We start from the raw sequence: 26,213 nt of genomic DNA on the forward strand, positions 1-26,213 counted from the left end.
GTCTGGCCTCTTTCACGTATCTTGGGTTTGCAGGTCCCTCTGTAGGGCTGTTGCAGGGAACTGAGAGGGCCCAGACTCCCTGCAGGCAGGTATAACTTCAGCTCATCACAGTCTCCACCTAAAAATTACCCAGGGTTTTGGGCACTTGTATCCCATCGAAGCTGGAAGAAATCACGTCCATCCCTCACAAAGAACTGACCCCGTCCAGTCTCCATGGGCTTTTAGGTCGGCTCCAGTGGGGAGCCGCCACAAGGAGAACTGAGATGAACCTCTAGTAGATGTGTCGTCGTGCATATTTGGGTCAAACTGTGTTGGGAACATACCTAGAAGAGGTGACACCCCTTTCTATTTCCAACAGCAGAATATCCACACTCCACATTCCAAACCAACACTTGTTTCTTTTGTTTTTTTCCCCCATCGTTTTCATTCTAGCTCTTCTAGAGCATGTCTAGTGGTATTGCATTTTATTTTCAATTGTAAAATATTTAATATAGTTAATAACTGCATCATAAGGGGAACTCCTATCATGCAAAGGTTTCAATCTGAGCCACTAGAAGGAGTTCTGAGTGAGAAAGGAATCTGAGCTCTTCATCCAAGCCAACGATCCCTCAGGGAGTTTTTCTGTCCTTCTTCTGGCTATTAGGTGATGTCTAGGCACTGGACGAGGGCGTGGAAGACCCACAGGAAGGAAGGGAAGGGTCGTTTAAGAGTAGAGAGAAGGGCTCTGGTTCTGGAGGTACACTGCCCGGACTGACCCCCTCTCTATGGGGCAACCCATGGAGGCTCTCGCTAAGCTTCAGAGTCACATCTGTAAGTGAGAGAAAGAACCTTGTAAGCTTGAAGCAAGTCCAGGTCCTAAGCGTCCTCCACTTCCTCTGTAGGAGTCTCCTATATAGTCGATCCCTTGCAAATATTGGTTGAACCTTCCTGAGTGACGGAATTGACACCAGGCCATGGTGGAGACTCAGGATTCTGTCCCCAAGGGGCTGATAACTGTTCGGGATCCAGACAGGGAAGCAGCTCAGGGCAACTGGCCAAAGCTTTAGAAGAGCAGTGATGACATGCCAGTTTCACGTGTTTGGTGTAAGGCACTTTCTCTCGGATATAGTTCATCAAGGCAAAACCTGGGATGTGTTCTGCCCACATGTGTTTGTTCCTAGTTTTCCCTCAGGCCCTTCTTTCCCCACCCCGATTTCCCAGCATCCTGTCTTCCCTCCAATCCAGCTGGGCACTTGGGCATTTAGGGTCCTTTGTTCTGCAAACTGAACCCTCATACCTCAGAGTGTGTCTGTATTTGGAGACAGGCCCTTAAAGGGGGAATTCAGGACAAGCAGGTCATTGGGATAACCCCTAACCCAATGCACTCAATGTCTCTCTAAGAGGAAATGAGAATGCAGAGAGCATACACAGAGACCGAGGGGTGAGAGACACAGCAAAGAAACACACACGATGCCGCGATACAGTGAATTCCAGATGAACAGGGAAGAGTAACACGTGTCTTTTTAGTACTTAAATTGCATGTACCTATTTGATGGGTATTAATTACACATAAACACATGAACATATATGTGTACAGGCATACCTTGCTTTACTGGGCTTGGAAGACACTGCATTTCTTTCTTTCTTTCTTTCTTTTTTTTTGCAAATTGAAGATTTGAGGCAACCCTGTGTTATCCAAGATGATTGGGGGTTTTCCTTTTTTTTTTCCTTTTTAGGGCCTCAGACTCCTAAGGTCAACTGATCTTCAACAAAGGAGGCAAGAATATAAAACGGGAAAAAGGAGTGCCCACAGACCCACTGTGTATTGTGTCGGCACTATCCCAACACTCAACATCTTGCTCTAGGAATTCCTGTTGTGGCTCAGCGGAGACAGATCCAACTGGGATCCAGGAGAGATGAGGGTTCCATACATGGCCTCACTCAGTGGGTCAGGGATCTGGCGGAGTGTGAGCTGTGGTGTAGGTCTCAGACATGCCTCGGGCCCCGAGTTGCTCTGGCTGTGGCATAGGCCGGCAGTTGTAGCTCTGATTCGACCTCTAGCCTAGGAACCTCCATATGCTGCAGGTGTGGCTCTAAAAAGCTAAAAAAAAACCCTCAGTTTTCAATTGAAAATACAATAAAAAGGGGTAAAGACAGTCTTTTCAGCAAGTGGTACAGGGAAAACTAGACAGCTGCATGTAAATCAATGACACTAGAACACACCCTCATACCATGCACAAGAAGAAACTCAAAATAACTTAAAGACTTCAACAATAAGACAAGGCAACATAAAACTCCTAGAAGACAACCTAGGAAAAATATTCTCTGACATGAAACACACAAATGTTTTATTAGGTTGTCTCCCAAGGCAATAGGAATAAACACGAATAGGAGTTCCCGAGGTGGCGCAGTGGTTAACAAATCCAACTAGGAACCATGAGGTTGCCGTGTTGATCCCTGGCCTTGCTCAGTGGGTTAAGGATCGGGCATTGCCATGAGCTGTGGTGTAGGTTGCAGACATGGCTCGGATCCCGCGTTGCTGTGGCTCTGGCATAGGCTGGAGATTACAGCTCTGATTCTACTCCTAGCCTGGGAACCTCCACATGCCGCGGGAAATGGCCCTAGAAAAGGCAAAAGACCAAGAAAAAAATTATACAATACTAAAGTGAAAACGGGGCTCAATGAAACAGGGCTCTAAATGCAATCCACTCATACCCCATAGAGGATAACGGTGTCGCTTGAACAAGAAAACAGATGCAGTATTTGGAGAGAAACATACATCATCTATTCCCTGTGGTTAAGAGGATTCAGCAGCAGGGGTGTGTTCATGCAGAGTCTGGGAGCTGGAGGCTGGTGGCTGTGGATCCCTCTTCTCCTCCAGGCTGTGTCAGATCCCATATCCAAAGTATATGGCCAGTCCTAGCAGGGAAATGAGACCATGAGAAGCAAAGTAGGCCCTCTCCCCGCTTACAAATGCCCAGAAGGTCCCCTATTATGGCATCTGACACACTTTGTTGGGAGAGGTCATTAGGAAGGGTATTGGGTTCAGTCACTCTAGAGGCTTCTTCATCCCAGAAAGCCACTCACCCATGGCATTCCAGATGCCAAACTGGGCCCAAATCACAGAGGACAGCTGCATCATCAGGTAGACATTCACAAAGATGCTCAGCACTGGGAGCACGGGCAGAGCAGGGACCTGGGGGCAAAGCCAGTGAATCCCTGAACACAGCACCCACGTCAGAGAGGGAGGCCCCTTCCCCACGTGGGCAGGGAGACCCCAGTCCTCCTCAGGCTGTGCATGCAGGGCCCACTGAGACTGAGGGGTGTGGGGGAAGCACTGGGTGGGACCAGGGAAGGTCCATGGGTTTGAGCAAGTCCCCTCTTCCCTGGTCCAGCAAAGGAGGCTTCACCTCAAAGCATGCTGACTTCACCCCCTCAGCCTGGACAGCTGGGCACATAAGGTCACCTACCCTGAAGGGAAGAGGAGAGGGGTTCTGGGGCTGCCTCCAAATGATGGCAGTGATCCCCGCAATGAGCAGCAGCAGCAGCACAGCCCCTGCTGTGAACCCGGGGTCTCCAGAGAACACTTGGCTGGGCCACAGGGCCAGAAGCAGGCTCAGGATGGTCAGCAGGAGAACTGCAAGGGTCAAGGGGGAGGACAGCAGGCTCAACTCCAGAGGCCAAATGGGTCAAGACCTCGGGTCACCCCTCCCCCACACTGCCCACCCCAGGAAGGGCCATCACATCTGCAAGACTCCTCAGCTGCCAGCCCGCCCACTCCCTGCCCATCCTGTCCATCTCAGAAGGTGACCAAAGAGAAGTCCCCGTGCTCACCCAGCAGGAAGGCGCATCCATAGACAATCTGGCCAGATTTCAGAGTTGGGATGGTGCTGACAGGGTCCCACAGACTCTTTAGAGGGTTTGAGGTTCCTGCTTCAGGCACAGATTCCAAAGGACTTGCTCCAACTATAGGCTCCATCTCAGTTTCATCCTCTACTTTCTCCTTCTTGCTGAAGTTCTGGTCTGGCTGGTACCTGCATTAGAGGTATAAAGGTAATATGAACAGCTGCGCCTATTCATCCAGCATCAGACAGCCTAGTCCACTGCTTTCCTGACTCAAGCCCAGCAGGACATTTAGGAAGCAGCAGGAGGGGATCATACTGTCAACCTCCATGAGTCCAAGACCCCCAGTCAAGGTGTAGTGGAGTCTCACCTGAGGACCAGGACAGAAAAAGTCACCAGGAAGTAAACAAACAGGGCCCCAACTGACAGGAGTTCCACAAGATGAAAGATTTCGAAAAGTACTGCCAGGATCCCTAGAACAAGGGTTTGGGGTGGGAGTGAGAAGCCACTGGATATATCCAAGCTAAAGAAATTGATCGAAGAAGGACTGGGTTGTGTTTATGGACCTGAAAGAGTTGCAGAAACCAGGATGGCCACGATGGGGGTGCCTCTTCGGGTATAGATTTTGCCAAGTCCCCGGAAAAGGAGCCCATCCTCTGCCATTTCACAAATCAACCGAGACATGCTCAACATGACAAGCAGGAGGCTGGAAAAGACAATAATGGGAACACGTGTGAGGATGTAGAGAAGCAGGACAGCTCTGGTTTCTGCTTCCTGGTCCCACATGGGGTGAGGTGTCTTTCCCTCTCCTCCCTCAATCCCAAGAAAGAGGATGCCTGAGCATCTGACGGTACATGGAGAGAAAGCTTTGACACTGACCTGTAAAAAAGAGCACACAGGATGACAACAGCCACAAAGTATCCGGCAGGAGCCCAGCCAACATGGTGAAAAGCCTGTGGCAACGGACTGTAAGGATGAATCTGGTAGTAGGGCACCATGAGGGTGAGAGCTGCTGAGACACCAGAATAGGCCAAAAAGCAGATGGAGATGAAGATCCCTATGCTCCAAGGGATGGAACGCTGAGGGTTGGGGGTTTCTCTCCCTGCAGGATGGTGGGAGCATCAGGTCAGGAAAACACACAGCTGTGAAATCATTCAATATTCTTCCCCCTCCCACCTCCAAAAGCAGCCTCGTCAACTGCCAACCCCATTGCTCAAGGGCAGCCCAAATGACCATGTTACCTGTAGTGATGATGGCATTAAGACCAAAGTATGAGTAGAAAGGCATTGCTGCTCCTCGGAGAATCCCTTCGAAGCCAAAGGGCACAAACCCTCCAGAACCCAGAGGGCCCAGGCTGTGGTGAGAGAAAGGATGAGGAAGAGCATGGGGGAGGCTGTTCAGACATCTCTACTGGACTCCTTTGTTAATGCCCCAGGACCTGGGCTCCAGGACCCCATCTTCTGGATCCATCAGGCCAGGTCTCTTCCGTTCCCACTGTATTCCCAGATCTGCAGCCCCCTCTAAGCAGGACTAGGGGCAAAAGGACCCTCCTAACCTAGAGGTGTCATTGGATCCAGATGCAGCCAGTTTGTAGTCCTGTTCTGTGAGCTGCCAGTTGTGCAGGTCTCCCTTAATGAAGCCAGAGAGGATCATGAACCTGAGCAAGAAAACATTGAAGCCTATGGACACATTGGCAACCAGTTCTGTCACCTGAACTCCCAGAATCAGTAGCCCTGTGGGAAAGATGGAAAGTGTGAAACCTCCGAAATAATTAAATCTGCAGAGACTGAAAGTGGACTAGCGGTGGTCAAGGGCTTAGGGTTGGGGACCTGAGGTGGGGTCTGGGATGGACAGTGATGCTCAGTGGGTGTAGGGCTGCCTTTGTGGGAGATGAAAATATTTGGAAGTAGAGGGAGATGTCAGTTGTGCAACACTATGAATGTCCTAAGTGCCACGGATTTGTACACTCCAAGAGGGTTCATTTCTTATCGTGGCAATCATCTCACAATACATACATCTATCAAATAGTCATGCTGTATAACATAAACTAAGAGAATGTGGTATGTGAATGATATTTCAATAAAGCTGAGACAAATAGCACATTAGTTCTTCCTCTGAGAATCTCCTTTTCTTTCAAAGAATATCCTTGTTCTCAATATAGCTGAGGAAACTTGTCATTTTATCAGTGATTCTGAGCTGGGGAGATTTTGTCCCCTGAGGGAGATGTGCCCATATCTGGATACATTCTGACTGTCACAGTTGGGAGCAAACTCTAGGGATGCTAGTCAACATCCAACAATGATTTTAAAGGAGTTCCCATTATGGATCAGCAGGTGAAGTACCCAGCCTTGCCTCTGGAGGATGCAGGTTGGATCCCTGGCCTCATTCAGCGGGTTCAGGATCCAGTGTTGCCACGAGCTGTGGTGTAGGTCATACATGTGCCTTGGATTCAAATCCTAGCCTCAGGAACTTCCATATGTCACCCATGCAGCTGTGCTAAAAAAAAAAAAAGAAAGAAAGAAAGAACGAAAAAGAAAAATGCAATTTGGGGAGCACAGGACAGCCCCCACCCATGGGCAAACATCAGTGCTGCAAAGGTCTAAAAGAAAGGTCTAAGCTTTTGCTTTCCTGTCCCGTTTCTCTACAGTCCTAATCCCCCAACCATCCTGGGACACAAGCCCTTCCCACCCCAGCTTCCCCATTCACAGTCCATGCTCCCCAGCTTAGCTCTGACCCCTTCTTACCAGCCATCAGCAGCACCAGCACCAGCGCAACAAAGTCTGGGTATGGGGCCAGGAACAGGGCATATGCTCAGAGAAAGTTCCCTCTAACACCTGTGAGATGTGGTTCCCGATCAGGCTGTCAAAGTTGTAGCTCCAGGCCCTGGTCAAGTAGGCGGTGGCTGCAGTGGCAGAAGGAAGATTGATGAAGAGACAGTAACTTGGAGTTCCCATCGTGGCGCAGTGGTTAACGAATCCGACTAGGAACCATGAGGTTGCGGGTTCGGTCCCTGCCCTTGCTCAGTGGGTTAACGATCCGGCGTTGCCGTGAGCTGTGGCGTAGGTTGCAGACGCGGCTCGGATCCCGCGTTGCTGTGGCTCTGGCGTAGGCCAGTGGCTATGGTCCGATTCAACCCCTAGCCTGGGAACCTCCATATGCCGCAGGAGCGGCCCAAAGAAATAGCAAAAAGACAAAAAAAAAAGAGAGAGAGAGAGAGACAGTAACTGAACCCCTACGAACACCCTGGAGTGGATTTGAGGGGAAAAGAAACAGACAAAATGCCCCGTCTCAAAGTTTCTCTTCATGGGCTCAGGGGAGCTGAACCGGGTGACTAAATGGGCTATGTAATATGTTAGGAGGAGATGGAAGTTATGCAAGAAAAGAAAACAGGGGGATTTCCTGTTGTGGCTCAGTGGTTAGCAAAACCAACTAGGAACCTTGAGCTTTCGGGTTGGATCCCTGGCCTCACTCAGTGGGTAAAGGATCCAGGGTTGCCATGAGCTGTGGTATAGATTGCAGACTCAGCTTGGATCCCGCTTTCCTGTGGCTACAGCTCTGATTTGACCCCTAGCCTCGGAACCTCCATATGCCGTGCGTCCGGCCCAGGAAAAGGGAAAAAAAAGTAAAGAAATGAAAAAAAGCACAGGAAAGTAGGACCAACAGGGCTGGGAGATGAGGGCTGAAATCCCACTCGACTGGTACAGGGAAATCCCAGGAAGACAACAGCTGAGCAAAGCCTTTAAATGCTGAGAGGTGAGCCTGTGGGATGTGCCTCCCTCGCACCCACTCCCTACACTTCCCCCCCGCTTCTAGGTTTTGGGTCCAGTCATTTTAGGACAACAGGATAGAGCCAAGGAGAATGCAGGTGGGGGGGATTCTGCCACAACCACCTGACTCCCTCTACAAGGTCAATGACAAAGGGCTGATGAATGAGTGAAGACCCCGGTTCTCTCTCCCAGGTCCCTGGTCTTAAGCCCACAGCATGCCCCGCTCCCGGCATCTCACCAAGAACGAAATGCAGTATGAGGGTCCAGCCAGTGATGAAGGCATACAGTTGTCCCATTGTCACATAGCTGTAGAAATACTCAGAACCAGAGCGGGGTACCCGGGCCCCAAACTCAGCAAAGCAGAATCCAGACAACACGGCAAATAAGGCAACGACCAAGAAGGAGATGATGATTGCAGGTCCAGCTACATACACGCCTGCTACGCCTGCCAGGATGTACACACCACCCCTCTAGGTGTTCACACCAAAGACCACTAGGTCAAAGCTGTTGGGATGAGATGTGGGAATCTCAGACTCGTCCCTGGGCTCCAGTGGCCGCCTTTGGACCAGTTTCTCACCAAATGGGTGAACATGCTGACCCAGCATCCCGGACAGAGTTGAGGAGGTACCAATCTGCAGAGAAATAAGACCCAAAGTCCACAGGAATGTCCATTCACACTTGACCCTGGGAGTCTGACTCCATGGGGAAACGGGGTTATGGGATCAGCAGATAAAGGGGTACACGGGACACGTCCTCCATCTCTGAGCTTTGGTTTCTTCAAATCTAAGGAAGATCTTCCACATGGTTCAAAGTTACGGGAAGGGCTCCTTGGGGAGCAGTGGGGGGAGAGAATTATGTCTCCCCCAAAATGCACCACTTCACATGTGCACTGTTTGGAGCTGAAGGCAATGAAGACCCAGAAGACTCAGGAACAGCTCTTGCCTCTCCCTTAAACTGCTCAATAACTTCGACAGACAGCCCATGCCAGGAAGAGAGCTGTTTCTGGAGATAAACGTTTGTCTCAGAAAAACATCTCTAAATAAATGGGCAAACATCTGCTTCCCAAGCATTTCTCCTCCCAGCTTCCTGGGGGCTGTCTCCCTCGCCTGTGAACCCCCAGATGCCCACCCCCTTCTCCTTAAGCTCAGGAAGTGAGCATATAAGCCTCAGGTGCCTGACTGTCTTTGAGCCTCTGAGTTTCTATGGGCCTCCTGTACCTAACAAACTAAATTTGGTCATCTGCTAAGTAAATGTCATGATCAGACCAGACAAAGAATCTAGAAAGCCAAGATTCCTGCCCCTTCAGGAGCAAAAGCTTCTAAAACAGTGCCTGGCACACACAGCCACTGCTTAATTCGCCTAAGCTGAGTGGCTAAGAATGATGATTTTAGAACTGAAGTCAACCAGATTTGCTGGTTCCAATTCAGCTCTGCTGTGCATCAGCTTGTCTGATTGTGTACAAACTATGTGCCATCTTCGTCCTCCTTTCCACCGTAAAACAGGGGAAATTGTTACCATCCTTATCCCCTCCCTTCCTTGCTATGTGCAAAGTGACTTTTAAGGGGCTGGGTGATCAGAGAACATAAGACTCCACAGGTTTCTACACCACTTTCTGTGTCACTGCTTGCAGAGTGACATGGAGTTGGAACTGTGAGTTCAGGCAGAAGGAGATGGGACAGACTCTAGCCCAGCTCAGTCAAGGCATCAAACCACACTGGTCTGTCTCCCAGCTGCCTGCAGGAAAGGGTCCCACCTTCACTCTCAATCAGAAGTGACAGGATTCTGTCTCCTAATCTTTGGGGCACACAATGTCTCCCCACTACCCAGCTCTGAGGGCCAGGCTGACCCAGTGAACACAGTCATCTTCAGGAAGCTCCCGCCCACGGAGCCTCCAAAGCCCAAGCTCAGCCCAGTGGTGAAGAGCAAGCTTTCCAAGAGCCAGGAAACGCTGATTCGCATCTCGGCTCCGCCCCCACACCTGTGCCTTTGAACACGTCATGTACTGCTCAGCACCCCCGTTTGCCTCTTTTTCAAATGCTTCTGACCAATCTCGTGCACTGTTAGGATGAGTGTAAATGGAGCAGCTTCTGTGGAGAAAAGACGGGGGTTCCTCCAAAACTAAAAATGCTTTCCCATATAATCCAACACTCCCCCTCTGGGGATACCCTCCAATAACGGAAAAGATGGTCTCAGAGAGCCGTGGACACCCCTGTTCACAGTAGCATTAGTCACAAATGCTGAAACACGGAAGCAACTCAGATGTCCATCCATAAAGGAAAGGAGAAAGACAGTGGGATAGCCACTGAGATCAGGAACAAGACAAGGATGTCCGCTCTCGCCACTACTCTTCAACATAGTTCTGGAAGTCCTAGCCACAGCAATCAGAGAAGTAAAAGAAATAAAAGGAATCCAAATTGGAGTAAAAGGCATCCAAATTCGAAAGAAATCCAAAAAACTATCACTATTTGCAGATGACATGATACTATACCTAGAGAATCCCAAAGACGCTACCAGAAAACTGTTAGAGCTCATCCATGAATCTGGCAAGGTCACAGGATACAAAATTAATCCACAGAAATCGACGGCATTTCTATACACTAACAATGAAAGAGCAGAAAAAGAAATTAGGGAAGCAATCCCATTACCATCACATCCAAAAGAATAAAATACCTAGGAGACAAAAGACCTATACTCTGAAAACTATAAGCCACTGATGAAAGAAATCAAAGATGATGCAAATAGATGGAAAGGTATACCATGCTCTTGGTTTGGAACAGTTAATATTAGCAAAATGACTATACTATCTAAGGCAGTCTACAGATTCAATCGCTATCAAAGTACCAAGGACATTTTTCACAGAACTCAAACAAAATATTTTAAAGTTTCTTTGGAAGCACAAAAGACCCAGAAGAGCCAAAGACATCCTGAGAAAGAAAAATGGGGCTGGAGGAATCAGGCTCCCGGACTTCAGGCTATACTACAAAGCAACAATCATCAAATCCGCATGGTACTGGCACAAAGACAGACATAGAGATCAGTGCAACAGGATAGAAAGCCCAGAATTCAACCCACGCACCTACAGCCAACTCATCTAGGACAAAGGAGGCAAGGATATACAATGGAGAAAGGACAGCTTGTTCAATAAGTGCTGCTGGGAAAACTGGACAGCCATGTGGAAAAGAATGAGATTAGAACACTCCCTAACACCATCCACAAACATAAACTCCAAATGGATTAAAGATCTAGATATAAGACCACACACTATAAAACTCTTAGAGGAAAACATAGGCCAAAAACTCTCCCACATAAACGACAGCAACATCTTCTCAGATCCACCTCTTATTAGAGTATCGACAATAAAAACTAAAATAAACAAATGGGACCTAATCAAACTTCAAGTTTCTACACAGCAAAGGAAACCCTAAACAAAACAAAAAGACAACCCACAGAATGGGAGAATATGTCTGCAAATGAATCAACTGACAAGGGATTCATCTCCAAAATTTATGAACACCTTCTGTAGCTCCATACCAAAACAACAAACAAGCCTATCAAAAAAATAGGCAGAAGAGCTAAACAGACAGTTCTCCAAAGAAGACATACAGATGGCCAAAAAACATATGCAAAGGTGTTCAACATCACTCATTATTAGAGAAATGCAAATCAAAACCACGATGAGGTACCACCTTACACCAGCCAGAATGGCCATCATCCAAAAGTCGACAAACAATAAGGGCTGGAGAGGGTGTGGAGAGAAAGGAACCCTAGTACACTGGTGGTGGCATTGTAAATGGGTGCAACCACTGTGGAAAGCGGTATGGAGATTCCTCAGAAAACTAAACAGAGAACGACCATTTGATCCAGCAATCCCACTCCTGGGCATCTGTCCAGAGAAAACCAGGACTCGCAAAGACACATGTACTCTGTTCACTGCAGCACTATTTGCAATAGCCAAGACATGGAAACAACCTAAGTGTCCATCAACAGAGGAGTGGATCAAGAAGATGTGGTACATATACACAATGGAATATTATTCAGCCATTAAAAGGAATGAAATACTGGCATTTTTTGCAACATGGATGGACCTAGAAATTATCATGCTAAGTGAAGTCAGCCATACAATGAGATACCAACATCAAATGCTTTCACTGACATGTGGAATCTGAAAAAAAGGACAGACTGAACCTCTTTGCTGAACAGATGCTGACTCACAGACATTGAAAAACTTATGGTCTTCCGGAGGAGACAGTTTGGGAGGTGGAGGGATGTGCTTGGGTTGTGGGATGGAAATCCTGTGAAACTGGATTGTAATGACCATTATACAACCACAGATGTGATAAATACATTTGAGTAATAAAAAATTTTTTTAAAAAAGACAGTGGGAAAGTAGTCAGCCTTCAAAAGACACCATTTCCTTTTTATTTTTTTCTTTTTTTTTTACTTTTTGGGGCTGCACCCTCAGCAATGGAGGTTGCCAGGCTCGGGATGGAATCAGAGCTGCAGCCACAAGCCTACACCACAGCCACAGCAACAGGGATCCAAGCCACATGCGTGACCTACACCAAAGCTCATGGCAACACCTGATCCTTAACCCACCAAGCAAAGCCAGGGACTTGAACCCGAATCCTCATGGATCCTACTCAGGTTCGTTAACCACTGGGCCATGAAGGGAACACAAAGACAGCAATATCTGACCTGTGCTACAACCTGGAGGAAGCTTGAGGACATTGTGCCAAGTGACAGGAGCCTGGCACCAAAAGACAAATACTGTGTGTTTCCACCGCCATGAAGTACCCAAAGGAGTTAGATCCTTAGAGACGCAAAGTCAAACGGAGCTGGGGTGAGGAGACAATGAGAAGCCCTTGTCCAATGGGGACACGGTTTCAGGTTTACAGGATGAAAAGCGTCTGGAGATTGGCTGCTCAGCAAATATGTAAACGTACGTCAACTTAGTGACCTGCACACTTAAAACTGCTTAGCATGGGTGCTGGCCTCAGCAGCACCTCTGCTAAAACTGGAATCTTGCAAAGAAGATTAGCATGGCCCCTGCGCCAGGATGACACACACAGTCATGAAGCATTCCATGGTCTTATACCTGAACCCCTTTGCTGTAAAGCAGAAATGATCACAACACTGAAAATCAGCTATCATTGGGGATTCCCGCTGAGGTGCAGGGGAAACGAATCTGACTAACATCCATGAGGATGTGGGCTCCATCCCTGGCCTCGGCCTCGCTCAGTGGGTTAGGGATCTGGCATTGCTGTGAGCTTGGATCCCACGCTGCTGTGGCTGTGGTGTAGGCTGGCAGCTGTAGCTCTGATTTGACCCCTAGTGGGGGAACTTCCATATGCGGCGGATGTGGCACTAGAAAGCAAAAGAACAAATGAAAGAAAGGAAAGAAGGAAGGAAATCACCTATACTTCCATAAAACTTGAAAAATTTTTAAATAGTTAAATAGATTTTGTTGTGTATTTTATCACCAATTTTAAAATTGCCACTGCCAATGATAAACAATAGAGCCAGCTTCACAGAGTTACTGGCTGTAACAAACCCCAAGGGGATTTAATATAAATCACCACACAGTCATCCTTCACGGATACCAAATCCAGGATGCTTCCAAGTCCCTCACGTCATCCTTGTATCTGCAGACACAGTGCGCCAGATAGTAGACAGGAGTCTGAAGTCAGTGGTCCCCAGGTCATACACCTTACATAAGGGCAATTTTTCCTGTTGTCGGAACACAAACCTAAACACTAGTCTTAGAGCCTCTGGACACGGATGTAATCTCCCCACCCCCACCTCTTCCCACACAAACCCTCACACCTGCCAGCTCCTTACGTTCTCGTGTGCAAAATGGGTCTTTCCACCCTCAGGCTGAGCCAGGCTGACCCAGCTGCACCCTGGGATGGCAGAGGTCTCTTTAGGAAGAGCTAAGGAGTTCCACTGTGGCTAGGCGGCAACGCACCCAACTGGTATCCAGGAGGATGGGGGTTTGATCCCTGGCCTTGCTCAGTGGGTTTAGGATCCGGCGGTGCTGTGGCTATGGCAAAAGGCTGGTAGTTGCAGTTCAGATTCCACCCCTAGCCTGGGAACGTCCCTATGCCGCAGGTGCGGCCCCAAAGAGACAAGAACAAAAAATATCCAGGAGAAGCTGAACCGAGCACCCAGTCTCCTCCAGAAGAAGGGGATGCCAAGACTCACCGGATTCTTGGAGCAGAGCCTGGAGCACTGGATTACACAGGGAGGCTGAGGTTAAGCTGTGCGGGCCTGGAGCTGACACATCTCCAAAAACGAAAGCAGGAAATTACCGAGCACAAAAGACTAGACTCAATTAACCTTGGGTTGTTGGCATGGGGCTGGGGGTGGGGCTGGGGGTGGGGCTGGGTGAGCAGGATCACCTGCAGTGTTGCACTGTGGTTACCCTCAGTGCAAGGTTTTTGGGGGTTTTTTTGTTGTTTCTTTATTTGTTTTTCCTTTTAGGCACCTGCAACATATGAAAGTTCCGAGGCTAGGGGGCCGATCGGAGCCAATGCCAAGAAGAGAGCTATTATCAGAGATAACTTGTTATTTTGGAAAGACTTCCCGGAGCAGCAAAGCTTTGCTCCTCCCATCCTCCTAGGCGCTGTCTCCCTCCCCTTTGAACCCCTAGAACTCCACCCTTTCTCCTTGGCTCTGGGTAGCATATAAACCCCAGGTGCCCGACTGCCTTTGAGCCTCAGAGTTTTTATGGGCCTCCTCTAGATACCAGACTACATTTGTCCATCTCTTAGGGAAATGTAATTATTAGACCAGGCAAAGAAAAGTTTTCTGTCCCTTCAGAAGCAAAAGCAGGAGTTCCTGTTGTGGCGCAATGGAAAGAAATCCGACTGGGAACCATGAGGTTGTGGGTTCCATCCCTGGCCTCACTCAGTGGATTCAGGATCTGGCATTGCCGTGGGCTGTGGTAGGCCATGGACACGGCTCGGATCTGGCTTTGCTGTGGCTCTGGCATAGGCTGGCAGCTACAGCTCTGATTAGACCCCTAGCCTAGAAATCTCCATAGGCCGAAGGTTCGGCCCTAAAACGTCAAAAGGCAAAAAAAAAGAAAGAAAAAAGGAAAAAAAGTGAGAGCAAAAGCTTCAGAAGCAAAAGAGAGAAAAGATTTCTGTCCCTTCAGAAACAAAAGCTTCTTTTTTTGTGTTCTTTAGGGCTGTACCCAGGGCATATATAGTTAAGTTCCCAGGCTAAGGTTCCAATCAGGGCTGTGGCTGCCTGCCTACACCACAGCCACAGCAACAGCAGATCAGAGCTGATACTGCAGCCTACACCACAGCTCATGGCAATGCCAGATTTTTAACCCTCATCTCAAGGCCAGGGATCCAACCCACATCCTCACAGACACTGGCTGGGATCTTAACCTGCTGAGGCACAGTGGGAAAGCTGTAAAAGCTTCTGATACAGTGCCTGGCACACACAGCAGCTGCTTAATTGGTATAAGGTGCTGATTTGAGAATTGAAGATTCTATTATTTTTATTTTTCTTTCTCCGTTGTCTTTTTAGGGCCACACCCACGGCATATGGAGGGTCCCAGGCTAGGGGTAGAATCTGAGCTACACTGCTGGCCTACACCACAGCCACAGCAACGCCGGATCCTTAATCCAACAAGTGAGGCCAGGGATCGAACCTGCGTCCCCATGGATGCTAGTTAGGTTCATTTCCACTGAGCCACAAGGGGAGCTCCCTTAGAATTGATGATTCTAGAATTGAGATCAACCAGCTCTTCTAGTTCAAATCTACCTCTGCTATGCATTAGCTTGTCTGGTTTGTCCTTCTATTTTCTAGTTTTAAAACTGGGGAAATTTTCATCATTATTCCATTCCCTCCATGTTATGTATGAAGTGACTTCTAAGGGGCTGGGTGATCAGAGAACTTAAGACTCCACATCTTTCTACACCAAGGATCCTGAAAACGGACCGCTTTCTGAGTCACTGCTTGCAGAGTGACATGGAGTTGGAACTGTGAGTTCAGGCAGAATGACATGGGACAGACTCCAGCCCAGCTCAGTCAAGGCATCAAACCACGCTGGTCTGTCTCCCAACTGCCTGCAGGAAAAGGAACAACCCTTCATTCTTCATCTTCAGGAAGCCTCTGCCCATGACACTCCAAAGTCCATGATTAGCACTTTGGTTATGAGCAAATATTCAAAGAACCAGGGAACTCTGGTTAAAATCTTGGTTCAGGAGTTCCTGTTGTGGCTCAGTGGTTAACGAATCCGACTAGGAACCATGAGGTTGCAGGTTCGATCCCTGGCCTTGATCAGTGGGTTAAAAGATCCGGCGTTGCCGTGAGCTGTGGTGTAGGTTATAGACGCAGCTCGGATCCTGTGTTGCTGTGGCTCTGGCATAGGCCGGTGGCTACAGGTCTGATTAGACACCTAGCCTGGGAACCTCCATATGCTGCTGGAGTGGCCCAAGAAATGGCAAAAAGACAAAAAAAAAAAAATCTTGGTTCAGAGCTTCCGTGCTCACTGGAAACGAATCTGAATAGCATCCGTGAGGATGCAGGTTCAACCCTCAGAATCACTTGGTGGGTTAAGGATCCGGCATGGCCCTGAGTTCTGGTATAGGTCGCAGATGTGGCTTGGATCCTGCTTTGATGTGGCTGTGGTGTAGGCTGGCAACTACACTTCTGATTCGACCCCTAGCCTGGGACCCTCCACATGCTGTGGATACGGCCCTAAAAAGACTAAGAAAACATTTAAAAATTAAAGAGTTTTAAAAAAGAATCTTGGCTCCACCAATACCTCTGTGCCCTTGGAGAAGTCATTTCATTCTCTGGGTGTCTGTGTTCTTCTGGTTCAGATACTACGGACGAGCCCTTGGGCACTGTGAGTAGGAAAGCAAAATGGAGAAGGGAGGAGATACTATGCATAAAATATGGTCATTCCTCAAATATTGAAAATGGATTTACCCTATGGTCCAGCAATTCAACTTCTGGGCATAGACCCAAAGGAACTCAAAACAGCATCTCAAAGTGATAACTGGACGTCCATGTTTATACCAATACTATTCACAGTAGCTCAGACATGGAAGCATGTCCTATGTCCATCCCCAAAGGAATGGACAGACACAATGTGCTCCATACAGACAGTGGAATATGATTCAGCCTGAGAAAACAGCAATGGCTGACCCCTGCTACACCATGGAGGACCCTTGAGGACAATGTGCTAAGTGACATGAGCCAGTCACACAAAGACAGACAGTGCATGATTCCACTTCTATGAGATACCCAGAGAATCAAATTCATAGACAGAAAAGTCAATCGGTGGTTTGCCAGGAGCTGAGGTGAGGGGGCAACGGGGAGTTATTGTTAAATGAGCACAAGAAGAGAAGGGTTCTGAGACTGGTCGCAGGACAATGGAAATGTACTTAATGGTACAGAACTGTACACCTACAATGGTGGAGACGGTTAATTTTATGCAACCAGAGCAACCAGGGATCCAAGCCACGTCTGGTACCTACACCACAGCTCACGGCAACACCGGATCCTTACCCCACTGAGTGAGGCCAGGGAGCGAACCTGGAACCTCATGGATGCTAGTAAGATTCCTTTCTGCTGAGCCACAACAGCAACTCCTACCACCATATGTTCAATTAATACCAGTAATGTGTTCTCTGAGCCAGCATCATGGTGTGAGCAAGCCCAGTGTTGATTTCGTATGCATCACCATCAGCCCCCCTCCACAGATACTAAAAGCCACAGATGCTCAGGTCAGTCCCTCAGTTACAGTGTTCCGGGAATCCGCAGAGGTGGAAACCACAGACCTCCAACTGTACACAGGAAACTGAAGTCAGTGGTTCTCATGTCATAAACCCTATATAAGGGTCATTTTTACCGCTGTTTGAGCACAGGTCCAAAAAAACGAGTCTTAGAATCCAGACACTGAGCCAACTCCCTCCACTTCTCACACAAACACAACAGCTCCCAGCTCCTTCTACTTTCATGTGCACAATGGGTCTTCCCACCCTCAGGCTGAGCCAGACTGACCCAGCTGCATCCTGCGATGGCAGTCTCTTTAGGAGACGCTGAAGCCCACGCACAGTCTCCTCCAAGAGAGGGCATACCCAAGACTTACTGGATCCTTGGAGCAGAGCCTGGAGCAGGGATCTCTCAGGGAAGCTGAGGTTAAGTTGTGTGGGGCTGGAGCTGACACATCTCCAAAGAGGGAAGCAGGGAGTCCCTGAGCCCCAAGGACAAGGCTTAACCCCTGGGTTGTTGGGGTGGGGGTGGGGCTGGGGCTGGGGCTGGGTGGGTGGGAGCATCTGGAGTGTTGCTATCAGCCCTTGACATGTCTGTGGTTACTCTCAGAGGATGGGTTCTGAGATTTCTTTGTACTGGGCTAAAATACACAGTACATAAAAGTGGCCACTTTATTTTATTATTTATTTATTTGTTTGTTTGTTTATTTATTTATTTATTTATTTATTTTTGGCTTTTTGCCTTTTCTAGGGCTACTCCTGGGGCATAAGGAGGTTCCCAGGCTAGGGGTGGAATCCGAGCTGTAGCTGCCGGTCTACACCACAGCCACAGCAATGTGGGATCAGAGCCACGTCTGCGACCTACACCGCAGCTCACGGCAACGCTGGATCTCAACTCACTGAGCAAGGCCAGGGATGGAACCTCCAACCTCATGGTCCCTAGTCAGATTTGTTAACCACTGGGCCACGACAGGAACTCAAAAGTGGCCATTTTCATCATCTTCAAGTAGGCAGTTCAGTCCTGTTAAGTATGCTCACCTTTTGTGCCACCAAACTCCAGGACTTTCTGCATCTTGCAAAACGGAACCTCTGTACCCACTTGCCCACAATGCCCCTTCTCCTTTCCCTGTTTCTGGCAATTCCACCCTACACTCTGTCTCCATGAATCTGACCCCTCCCGGTGCTGCACTGAAGGAAATCCTTCAATATTCATCCTTTCCCGTCAGGGCTGTTTCAGTTAGTAAAGTGTCCACTGGGTTTCTCCACGTTGTAGCGTGTGTGAGATTCCCTGCCTTGTTGATGCTGAATGATGCTCTGTCATTTACACATACGACGTTTGGCTTATCCATTCTTTGGTCAGTGGGCACGTGGGCTGCTCCACATTTTATCTCACGTGACTTACACTACTCTAAACGTGAAGAGACAAGTGTCTCTTCCAGGGTGTGCTTTCAGGGCTTTCAGGAAGATCCTCAGCAGAGGAATTGCTGGGTCACATGGCTCTAAGACTTGCCAGTGCTCGTGATGGAGAAGGTGTTCACATACTGAGGTGTGGGGACGTCAGGGTGGCTGGTACAGGCTTCAGCCTGAACGTTGTGTGCAGCTACGACAGCCGGTCAGACCCTCACGGCACATCTGCTCTCACCACTGAGGTCAAGGAGGTCTGTTTGGAGGATGAGGATGAACAACTCCCGGCTTATGGGCTCCATGGCAACACTCACTAAACGATAAGGTTTCCTTCCCACCCGGACCCGAGGGTCCCGCTGTCTCGCTGTCTGAGGACTAAGTCTGTCTTTTTTGAAATCCTGAAGGAAACTACCCGGTCATGGTTGATGTCTAACCTATATTTTAACAAGGTAGAAGATTATGCTGAAAACGATGCTTCCATGGAGCAGGTCCTCAGAGCTACTGGAAGGCTGTCTCCCCTGCTATGGTCCTCAGTTTGGCTCAAAGGAAACTCTTTCCTATGTTTGTTTGTTTGGCTGCACTCCTGGCATGTGGAAGTTCCCAGGCCAGGATCCAACACCATGACACAGTGGTGAAAATGCCAGATCCTTAGCCCACTTGGTCACAAGAGAACTCCAACGCTTTCCTGTTCTTTTTTCCTTTTTATTTCTTTATTTTTTTTTCAGGGCTGCACCCACAGCACATGGAGGTTCCCAGGCTAGGGGTCCAATCAGAGCTACAGCTGCCAGCCTACACCACAGCCACAGCCAACACAGGACCTGAGCTGTCTCTGCGACTTACCCCATGGCCGGCTGACAGCCATGCCAGATCCTTAACCCTTTGAGAGAGGCCAGGGATCGAACCTGCATCCTCATGGATACTAGTCAGATTCATTTCTGCTGCGCCACACCAGGAGCTCCCTCTTTCCTATTCTTATGACAGATTGTTTATCGATTATTTCTGTGGACACTTGAGTTCCTTTGATCAGCAAGGACCCTGAGAAGTGGGGGCTGCAAGACCAGGGACCCAGCTCACAACCCGGCTCCCTCCCAGTCTTCTTACTCTACTCAACTCTCCACAGTCTGCACGTGGCCTGAGACGCTCCAGGGTGGGCAACCCCCAAGCCCAGCTGCACCCCACCCAGGAGAAGGGGAGCTTAAAACCTCTGCTGTGAAGTCAGGCAACAAAAGCATTCAACAAGCATCCTGCCTGCACCCAGCCTTGCAGGAAGGGAGGGAGGAGACAAAGGGGAGGGTGACCTGGGCCCCTTCTCCAAGCAGCTCTGTTTGCTGGAGAGCTGAGCACACAGGCAGAGCAGGGGACCTGGATGTCAGAGCAGAGGAGCCCCGCTCCTCAGGGAAGGAAGCCCAGGAGCAGGAAGGGGAGAGGGGCAGGGTGGTGGTGGCGGCAGGGGAATGGCAGGTGGTGGTGAAGGGGTGACAAGACCATGACACGCATCAAGTGACACTGAGCACAAACTATCAAAAGGGACTTACATGTAGTAGCTGACTCTTACATGAACATTTTTCTTTTTTCTTTTTTCTTTTTTTTTTGCTTTTTAGGGCCGCACCTGTGCCATATGGAAGTTTCCAGGCTAGGGATCCAATCAGAGCTGTAGCTGTGGGCCTACACCACAGACCCAGCAAGGCCAGATCTGAGCCACATCGGTAAACTACACCACAGCTCACGACAATGCCGGATCCTTAACCCACTGAGCGAGGCCAGGGATCAAACCTGCAACCTCATGGTTCCTAGACGGATTCATTTCTGCTGCAGCATGACGGGAACTCCTGCAATCAGATATTTAATCATGGCACTTGAAGTCTTCTGTCATTTGTGCTTTTGCAAACATGCTTCATCTTTGGAGTTTCCACATGGTCTAGGGGGTTAAGGATCTGGCATTGTCAATGCTATGACTCAGGTCACCGCTGTGGCACAGGTTCCATCCCTGGCCTGGGAAGTCCCACATGTGCCACAAACGTGGCCACCCCCCCCCCCAAAAAAAAAGCTTTATCTTCAAGAAGATTCATAGAAAGGACTTGACGTTCTGGACTGAGAGGTTTCTGATACCTTTTGGACCATACCAGCGGGCTGGGTAAGAAATTCTAGGACTCTCACGGAAAACCTGGTCGCTTTGTGTCCCTGCTGACCAAAGACCAACGAGAATTCAACACCAGGACTGGATGAACGCGTCCATACAATTTACACCTTGTGTGACTTTTTGTCTGGAACACCTCTGGCTTTTCCATCTCTGTTTCCCAAACACAAACATCAGACCTTAGCATCCTTTAGCAGCTAAAATGGAGCATCCTGGAGAAAGGAGGGAATGACCGAGACGGCCAGGGGTTTCTCACACACTAGCCAGAGAAACTTCACAAAGAGATGGCTGAGATCTTCTCAGCAAAAGAAGGGGGATCCCGGCAGGAAACAAATTCACCGAGACCCACTAGAGCAGATACTTCACAAATGTCAGCATGACGGTGACTATGACAGGGCTAAACCTGGGGACACCAGGAATGAACAGTCATCAACTGCGTGAGTCCAGTGGGGCTGATTCTTGCTTCGCTGCTCAAGAGGAAGAGGAAGGACAGAAAATGAACTGGTGGAGGAGTCCCCGCCGTGGCTCAGCGGAAACAAGTCCAACTAGGAACCATGAGGTTTCAGTTTGATCCCTGGCCTTGCTTGGGGGGTTAAGGATCCGGCGTTGCCATGAGCTGTGGTGTAGGTTGCAGATGCGGCTTGGGTCACAGGTTGCTGTGGCTCTGGTGTAGGCTGATGGCTACAGCTCCGATTAGACACCTAGCCTGGGAACCTCCATATGCCCCAGGAGCGGCCCTAGAAATGGCAAAAAAAAAAAAAAAAAAAAAGAATGATTTGAAGTTTGCAGAGTTTCCTGGGTCCCAGAGGCCTGACCCACCTACCTCTTGGGAACTCCCCGGGTAAGAACTGGGGAGGACAAAGCCTTCCTCACATGTCCCATCTGAGCTGTGACCCCGTATCTGAAATGACAGTGACCCGAGGGGACCAAGGGAGCCGCGTTCTTACCAGCGCCATCCAAGAACCCCTTAGGTTTTCAAAATCTTTTTTGCTCATGGGCTCTCTCTGATCCCTGACTCATTCTACGTGTTTTTTCTTTTCCGTTCTCTCTCTGCACCTTCTTTTTCTTGCTCTATCTGTCAGCTCCTAGCTCTTTCTTTCCTTCGTCTCCAGTTCTCTGTCTTTCCTGGTCTTCATCGGCTTCTCTGCCCCAACCTGGACCCTCCCTGCCTTTCTCCTTCCTTCAGCATCTGTCTGCATTGACTGTGTTTCTCTCTTTTCCTCTCCAGGGCCTGTCCTTGTCTCTGTCGCTTTGGCTCATTGTGTGGGTCACCTTCTCCTTTATCTCTGCTTCATGCCATATGCCTCTCCAAGAAAATTCTAGATACAGACGTGGACCCTTTGTGACAAAGACGACTGTAAATGCCAGGTAAAAACCTCACTGCCTGTCGTCTGGATGCCAGTCCCACCATCTTCTGGGAAATTGGGGACAGAGCACGAGGGGATGCTGAAGAGGCTTTGGAGAAGGAACTGAGGTCAGGGGAGCGCTTCCTGGTTCTAAGAGAAATAGAGTTTGACTGCAGCCTGAAGGAGGTGGTGGGGGGATGGAAGCCACAGCGGTCCCCATGCGGGAGCCCTGAGCCGCCTGCCGACACTGGGCCCTCGAACCGTGCCTGCTCTGCAAGGGTCTGGGCTGTGAGTGTGAACTCACACCAGAGTCTGAACACAGAGACCACAAACACATAAGCAAACAAATAAACAGGAATGTAACACAGTTCACCTACGGCCTTTTCACAGTGATGGCAGGTGGAAATGATAACGCTTATACCCACGGGGTCAGATAAAACCTGTTCCTCACATCCCCTGCACCTGTTTCTGTTTCTTCAGTCTATTCATGTGACTCCTAGAAAATCTGAAAGGACACCTGGGGCTTGGGTTTGTGATGCAGGTTATCTCGCTCCTGGGCCAGAGCTGGTCTAGGCGTGAGTGTGTTTCAGGTGAGGACAGAGGAGGCATCGAGCAGCCATGGGAGGCTGAGAGTATCGATGTGATACAGTAGTTCCTGGGAGCTCAGAACTGTCAAGACTCTTCCAGCTGCCCAACACCCCCTCGTCTCTCCCCTCCCCTATCCCTTCCCTGTGCACACCTTTGGGAGAGGGCATTCTGCCAAGAAGGGGCATGAGGTCCTATTCTGTGTCTCGATCCGGGTGCTGGTGGCAATTGTCTGTTCCATTTGAGAAAAGGCACTGAATGTTCAGGGATGACATATGCACGTCTGGAAATGGATGTTATCTTACAATTCATAAATACAAGCAAACCCCCAATTCTCTCTATTACTCGTTCCTGGTTCCCACCTGTAGTAACTCGTTCAATCCAAAATAACAGCCCACCAAAGAACAGGACTCACCCCTCAGCGGATTATCAAAGAATTTACCCGGCAAACTGGGTAGGGGCAAGAGGAAAATTTTTCTGATGCAAGGAAACGATGCTTTGTCCATTATATACAGATAATAGCCAGCATCCGGGAGGGAGTTATCATCCGCCAGGCCCTGTTCCAGGTTGTCATTCATTTCTTCTTCACCACCACCCCAAGGGATGGGTCCTCTTAGCATCCCTGCCTTCCTGATGAAGTGCTGAGCCCCAGCCAGGCCAAGCCGCAGAGCCAGGACCAAAGCAGGTTGCCCTGACTCCCGAGTGGGCACACCGAACCCCCACGCTCGGCTGCCTTCCCAGACGGGACCCCCGGGCCAGGCTGCGCCGCCAACCGCACCGCACTGCTGGCGTTTGTGCTCTTGGGGGTCACCCGCCTGCGGGCACCCCAGCTCCTGCTCTGCGCTGAGCTCGGGTCACTTACCTGCTGACTCTCCTGGGCAACCTGCTCGTGGTCACCTTGACCCTGGCTGACCGCCGCCTCGCCTCCCCGATGGATTCCTTCCTCCCCACTTCTGGCGGCTGGAGGTGGGCTTCACCTCCGCCATCGCCCCGCAGGTGCGCGTCCCCCTGGTCACCGGACAAGGGACCATCTCCAGAGCCAGATGCTTCGCCCAGACGGAGCTCTCCTTCGTCCTGGGCACCGCCGAGTCCCTGCTGCGGGCGGTCATGTCCGCGGACCACCACCTGGCCAGCCGCCGGCCCCTGCGGTCCCCGGCCCTCCTGAGCCCCCGGCTCTGCCCCGGCCTCGGATGCGCTGCTGGGTCGGCCGCCTCCGCGTCCTCGCGGAGCCCAGCGCCTGGCTGTTCTCCCTGCCCTTCTGGGGCCCCAGCTGCTCCTGTGACACGTCTTCTGTGACAGCACGCCCTTGCTGCAGCTGGTGTGTGCAGACACCAGGCCCCTGCAGCTCCGGTCCTTCCTGGCGGCCGTGCGCCCCCTGGCCGGCGCCCTGGCGGTCACCCGCCTGTCCCAAGGCCGCATCAGCAGCTGCACCATCGGCCGCCCGCCTCCGCCAGGGGGCCGCCCCAAGGCCTCCTCCACCTGCTCCTCCCACAGCCTCGGGCCTCCCTCAGCCTCGGGAGCTGCCTCCTCCTGGTCCTGAGCCCCGCCCAGGCAGGGCGGTGGAAGCTCACCAAGGGGCTTGCTTTCTTCAGCACCATCGTGTGGGCCCCGCTGAACCCCTTCATCTCCTGCCTGAGGAGTGAGCTGGTCCACAAAGCGAGCAGGGACCTGCTGATCAAGGCGGGAAGGTTTCTTGCCAAGAAGCTCCAGGCAGGAGCCTTCCAGGAGGGCTGCCTGTTATTTCATCCATGTTGCCCCCAGGGAAGGCCTTTTTTTCCCTCCTTGAGCAGGGAGAACACGTTTGCTAGTTTGAAAGCTGATTGGGGTTAGTTCTGCCTTCTAGGCCCACAAACCGTGGCCTCAACAGCTCTTTTGCTCAGGAAAACACCGCCTTTTGGCAGTAACCATGGAGACTGCCAGCCACTCTCCTCCGGTCTCTAGGTGAGTGGCAGCACACTCTGAATTTTCCCTGGGCACGTGGGGGCCACGGAGGGACAATTTCCATCACCCTCCCTTGCAGCTGCTGTGGGCACATGACCACGTTTAGAGGATGGGGTGTCAGTGGAATGATCGCTGTGATTTATGGGTTGTGATCTCCTAGGAAAACTGCATCCTCTCCATGTTTTTCCTTCCATCTTCTTGCTGCCTGGGGTGCCTGACAACGGTCGTGGCCACCTTGGGACAAGGGGTGTTAGCGGTTGTGGAGAGCAGACACCCCACCAGCCTGCGTCCCTGGAAGTGCTTGCGGAACAGAGCCCCCTGCAGGCCGGGCATCAACCACACACTTGCCCTGCAAGCCCAGAAAGAAAGGTCTATCTTATCCCGCCCCTGGGACGTGGGGATTCTTTGTTACATCCGCTTAGCATCGATTTCCCCGCTGATGCAGATATCCAGGAAAATCCTCAGAGCATAGCCTGGCATGGGGACGCGAAGCTAAAAGCACAGAACTGCTGTGGAAAGGAAGGTAACAAGATGTGCCCTGTGAGCTGGAAAGGGTGTTGCAGTGCAAACCTGGCTGGGCTCCCAAGATAACACTTGTGTGGGGAGCCTGAACCTTTAGAAGAGAAGGAAGATCACATTTGCTTAGGGAAAAAAAGGACCTAACAGCATGGTGGGCAGGAGGCAAATGGATAAGACGGAAGGCAGCCACCAGAGAGGAGGTTCAAGGACTGGCTGCTGTCTGCTGCCTGCTGCATTTTGTGATTAAAGATCTCTGATGGTCAGGCTCTTTTTTTTGGTCTTTTTTGGGGGGGTGCCGCCCCCGTGGCATATGGAGGTTCCCAGGCTAGGGGTCCAATCAGAGCTGTAGCCACTGGCCTATGCCGCAGCCACGGCCATGGCCACGTGTAGGGTGCAGACGAGGCTCAGATCCTGCGTGGCTGTGGCTGTGGCTGGGGTGTAGCCTGGCAGCTACAGCTCTGATTCAACCCCTCCCCTGGGACCCTCCACATGCCATGGGTGCTGCCCTAAAGCCATCATCATCCTCCTAACGCCTCACGACAGCCAGGAGAATGTTGTGGAATGAAGCAGCTTGCCTGACTATAAAACCAAAAAGGCCTCAGGTGTCCAGGGACAGATAAAATGAGGCCCGTCTTCAAGTTCAGCAAGATACTCATCCTTAGGACCCGGGACAGGAAGGAAAGGGAAAGCGGACCTTCCAGAGGAGGAGCCCCTCCTTATAGGGAACCCCGAGATGATGCAACATAATCTAGCACAAGTTACCACCCCTCTGCTGATTGGAACCAGCACCACGACCGTCCTCGTTGCACCTCACAAGGTCAAGTATGTTCTTACCCAAAACGAAGAAGGAGCTGGTGTTGTAAGCCTGACCTCTGCCTTCTACCCGAAGAGTGAGGAAGGTGGACTTTCCCTCTCCCCCATGTTCCTTGGATCATAAAACTGTAGCCCACCCGAT

The 26,213-nt window shown here is 50.3% G+C and overlaps 2 protein-coding genes, 1 non-coding gene and 1 pseudogene across 3 annotated transcripts in view; 2 read left to right on the plus strand and 2 right to left on the minus strand.

Moving 5' to 3' along the window:
- Positions 1-13,904, minus strand: part of LOC125132683 (cationic amino acid transporter 3-like) — a 32,646-nt gene extending 18,742 nt beyond the window's left edge. Inside the window, exon 1 of the mRNA XM_047790261.1 lies at positions 13,791-13,904. The gene's annotated coding sequence lies outside the window, so the exon portion shown is untranslated. The remainder of the gene's footprint in view (positions 1-13,790) is intronic.
- Positions 2,742-8,402, minus strand: LOC125132687 (cationic amino acid transporter 3-like). Its single transcript, XM_047790318.1, is given in 12 exon segments — positions 2,742-2,898; positions 3,067-3,175; positions 3,450-3,616; positions 3,814-4,013; positions 4,193-4,295; positions 4,389-4,528; positions 4,702-4,924; positions 5,064-5,176; positions 5,378-5,555; positions 6,567-6,623; positions 6,626-6,724; positions 7,828-8,402. Coding segments are annotated over 12 exon segments (1,878 nt in total). The 5' UTR covers positions 8,195-8,402; the 3' UTR covers positions 2,742-2,776.
- Positions 12,574-12,680, plus strand: LOC125134725 (U6 spliceosomal RNA). Its single transcript, XR_007136737.1, has one exon. It is a non-coding gene; the product is annotated as a U6 spliceosomal RNA (small nuclear RNA).
- A 7,339-nt stretch (positions 13,905-21,243) lies between the features above and the next one.
- LOC125133263 (olfactory receptor 49-like) lies at positions 21,244-24,743 on the plus strand (annotated as a pseudogene).
- Positions 24,744-26,213: the final 1,470 nt, after the last annotated feature.

Source organism: Phacochoerus africanus, chromosome 8, assembly GCF_016906955.1.
Source record: "Phacochoerus africanus isolate WHEZ1 chromosome 8, ROS_Pafr_v1, whole genome shotgun sequence".
In the NCBI taxonomy this organism is placed as follows: domain Eukaryota; kingdom Metazoa; phylum Chordata; class Mammalia; order Artiodactyla; family Suidae; genus Phacochoerus; species Phacochoerus africanus.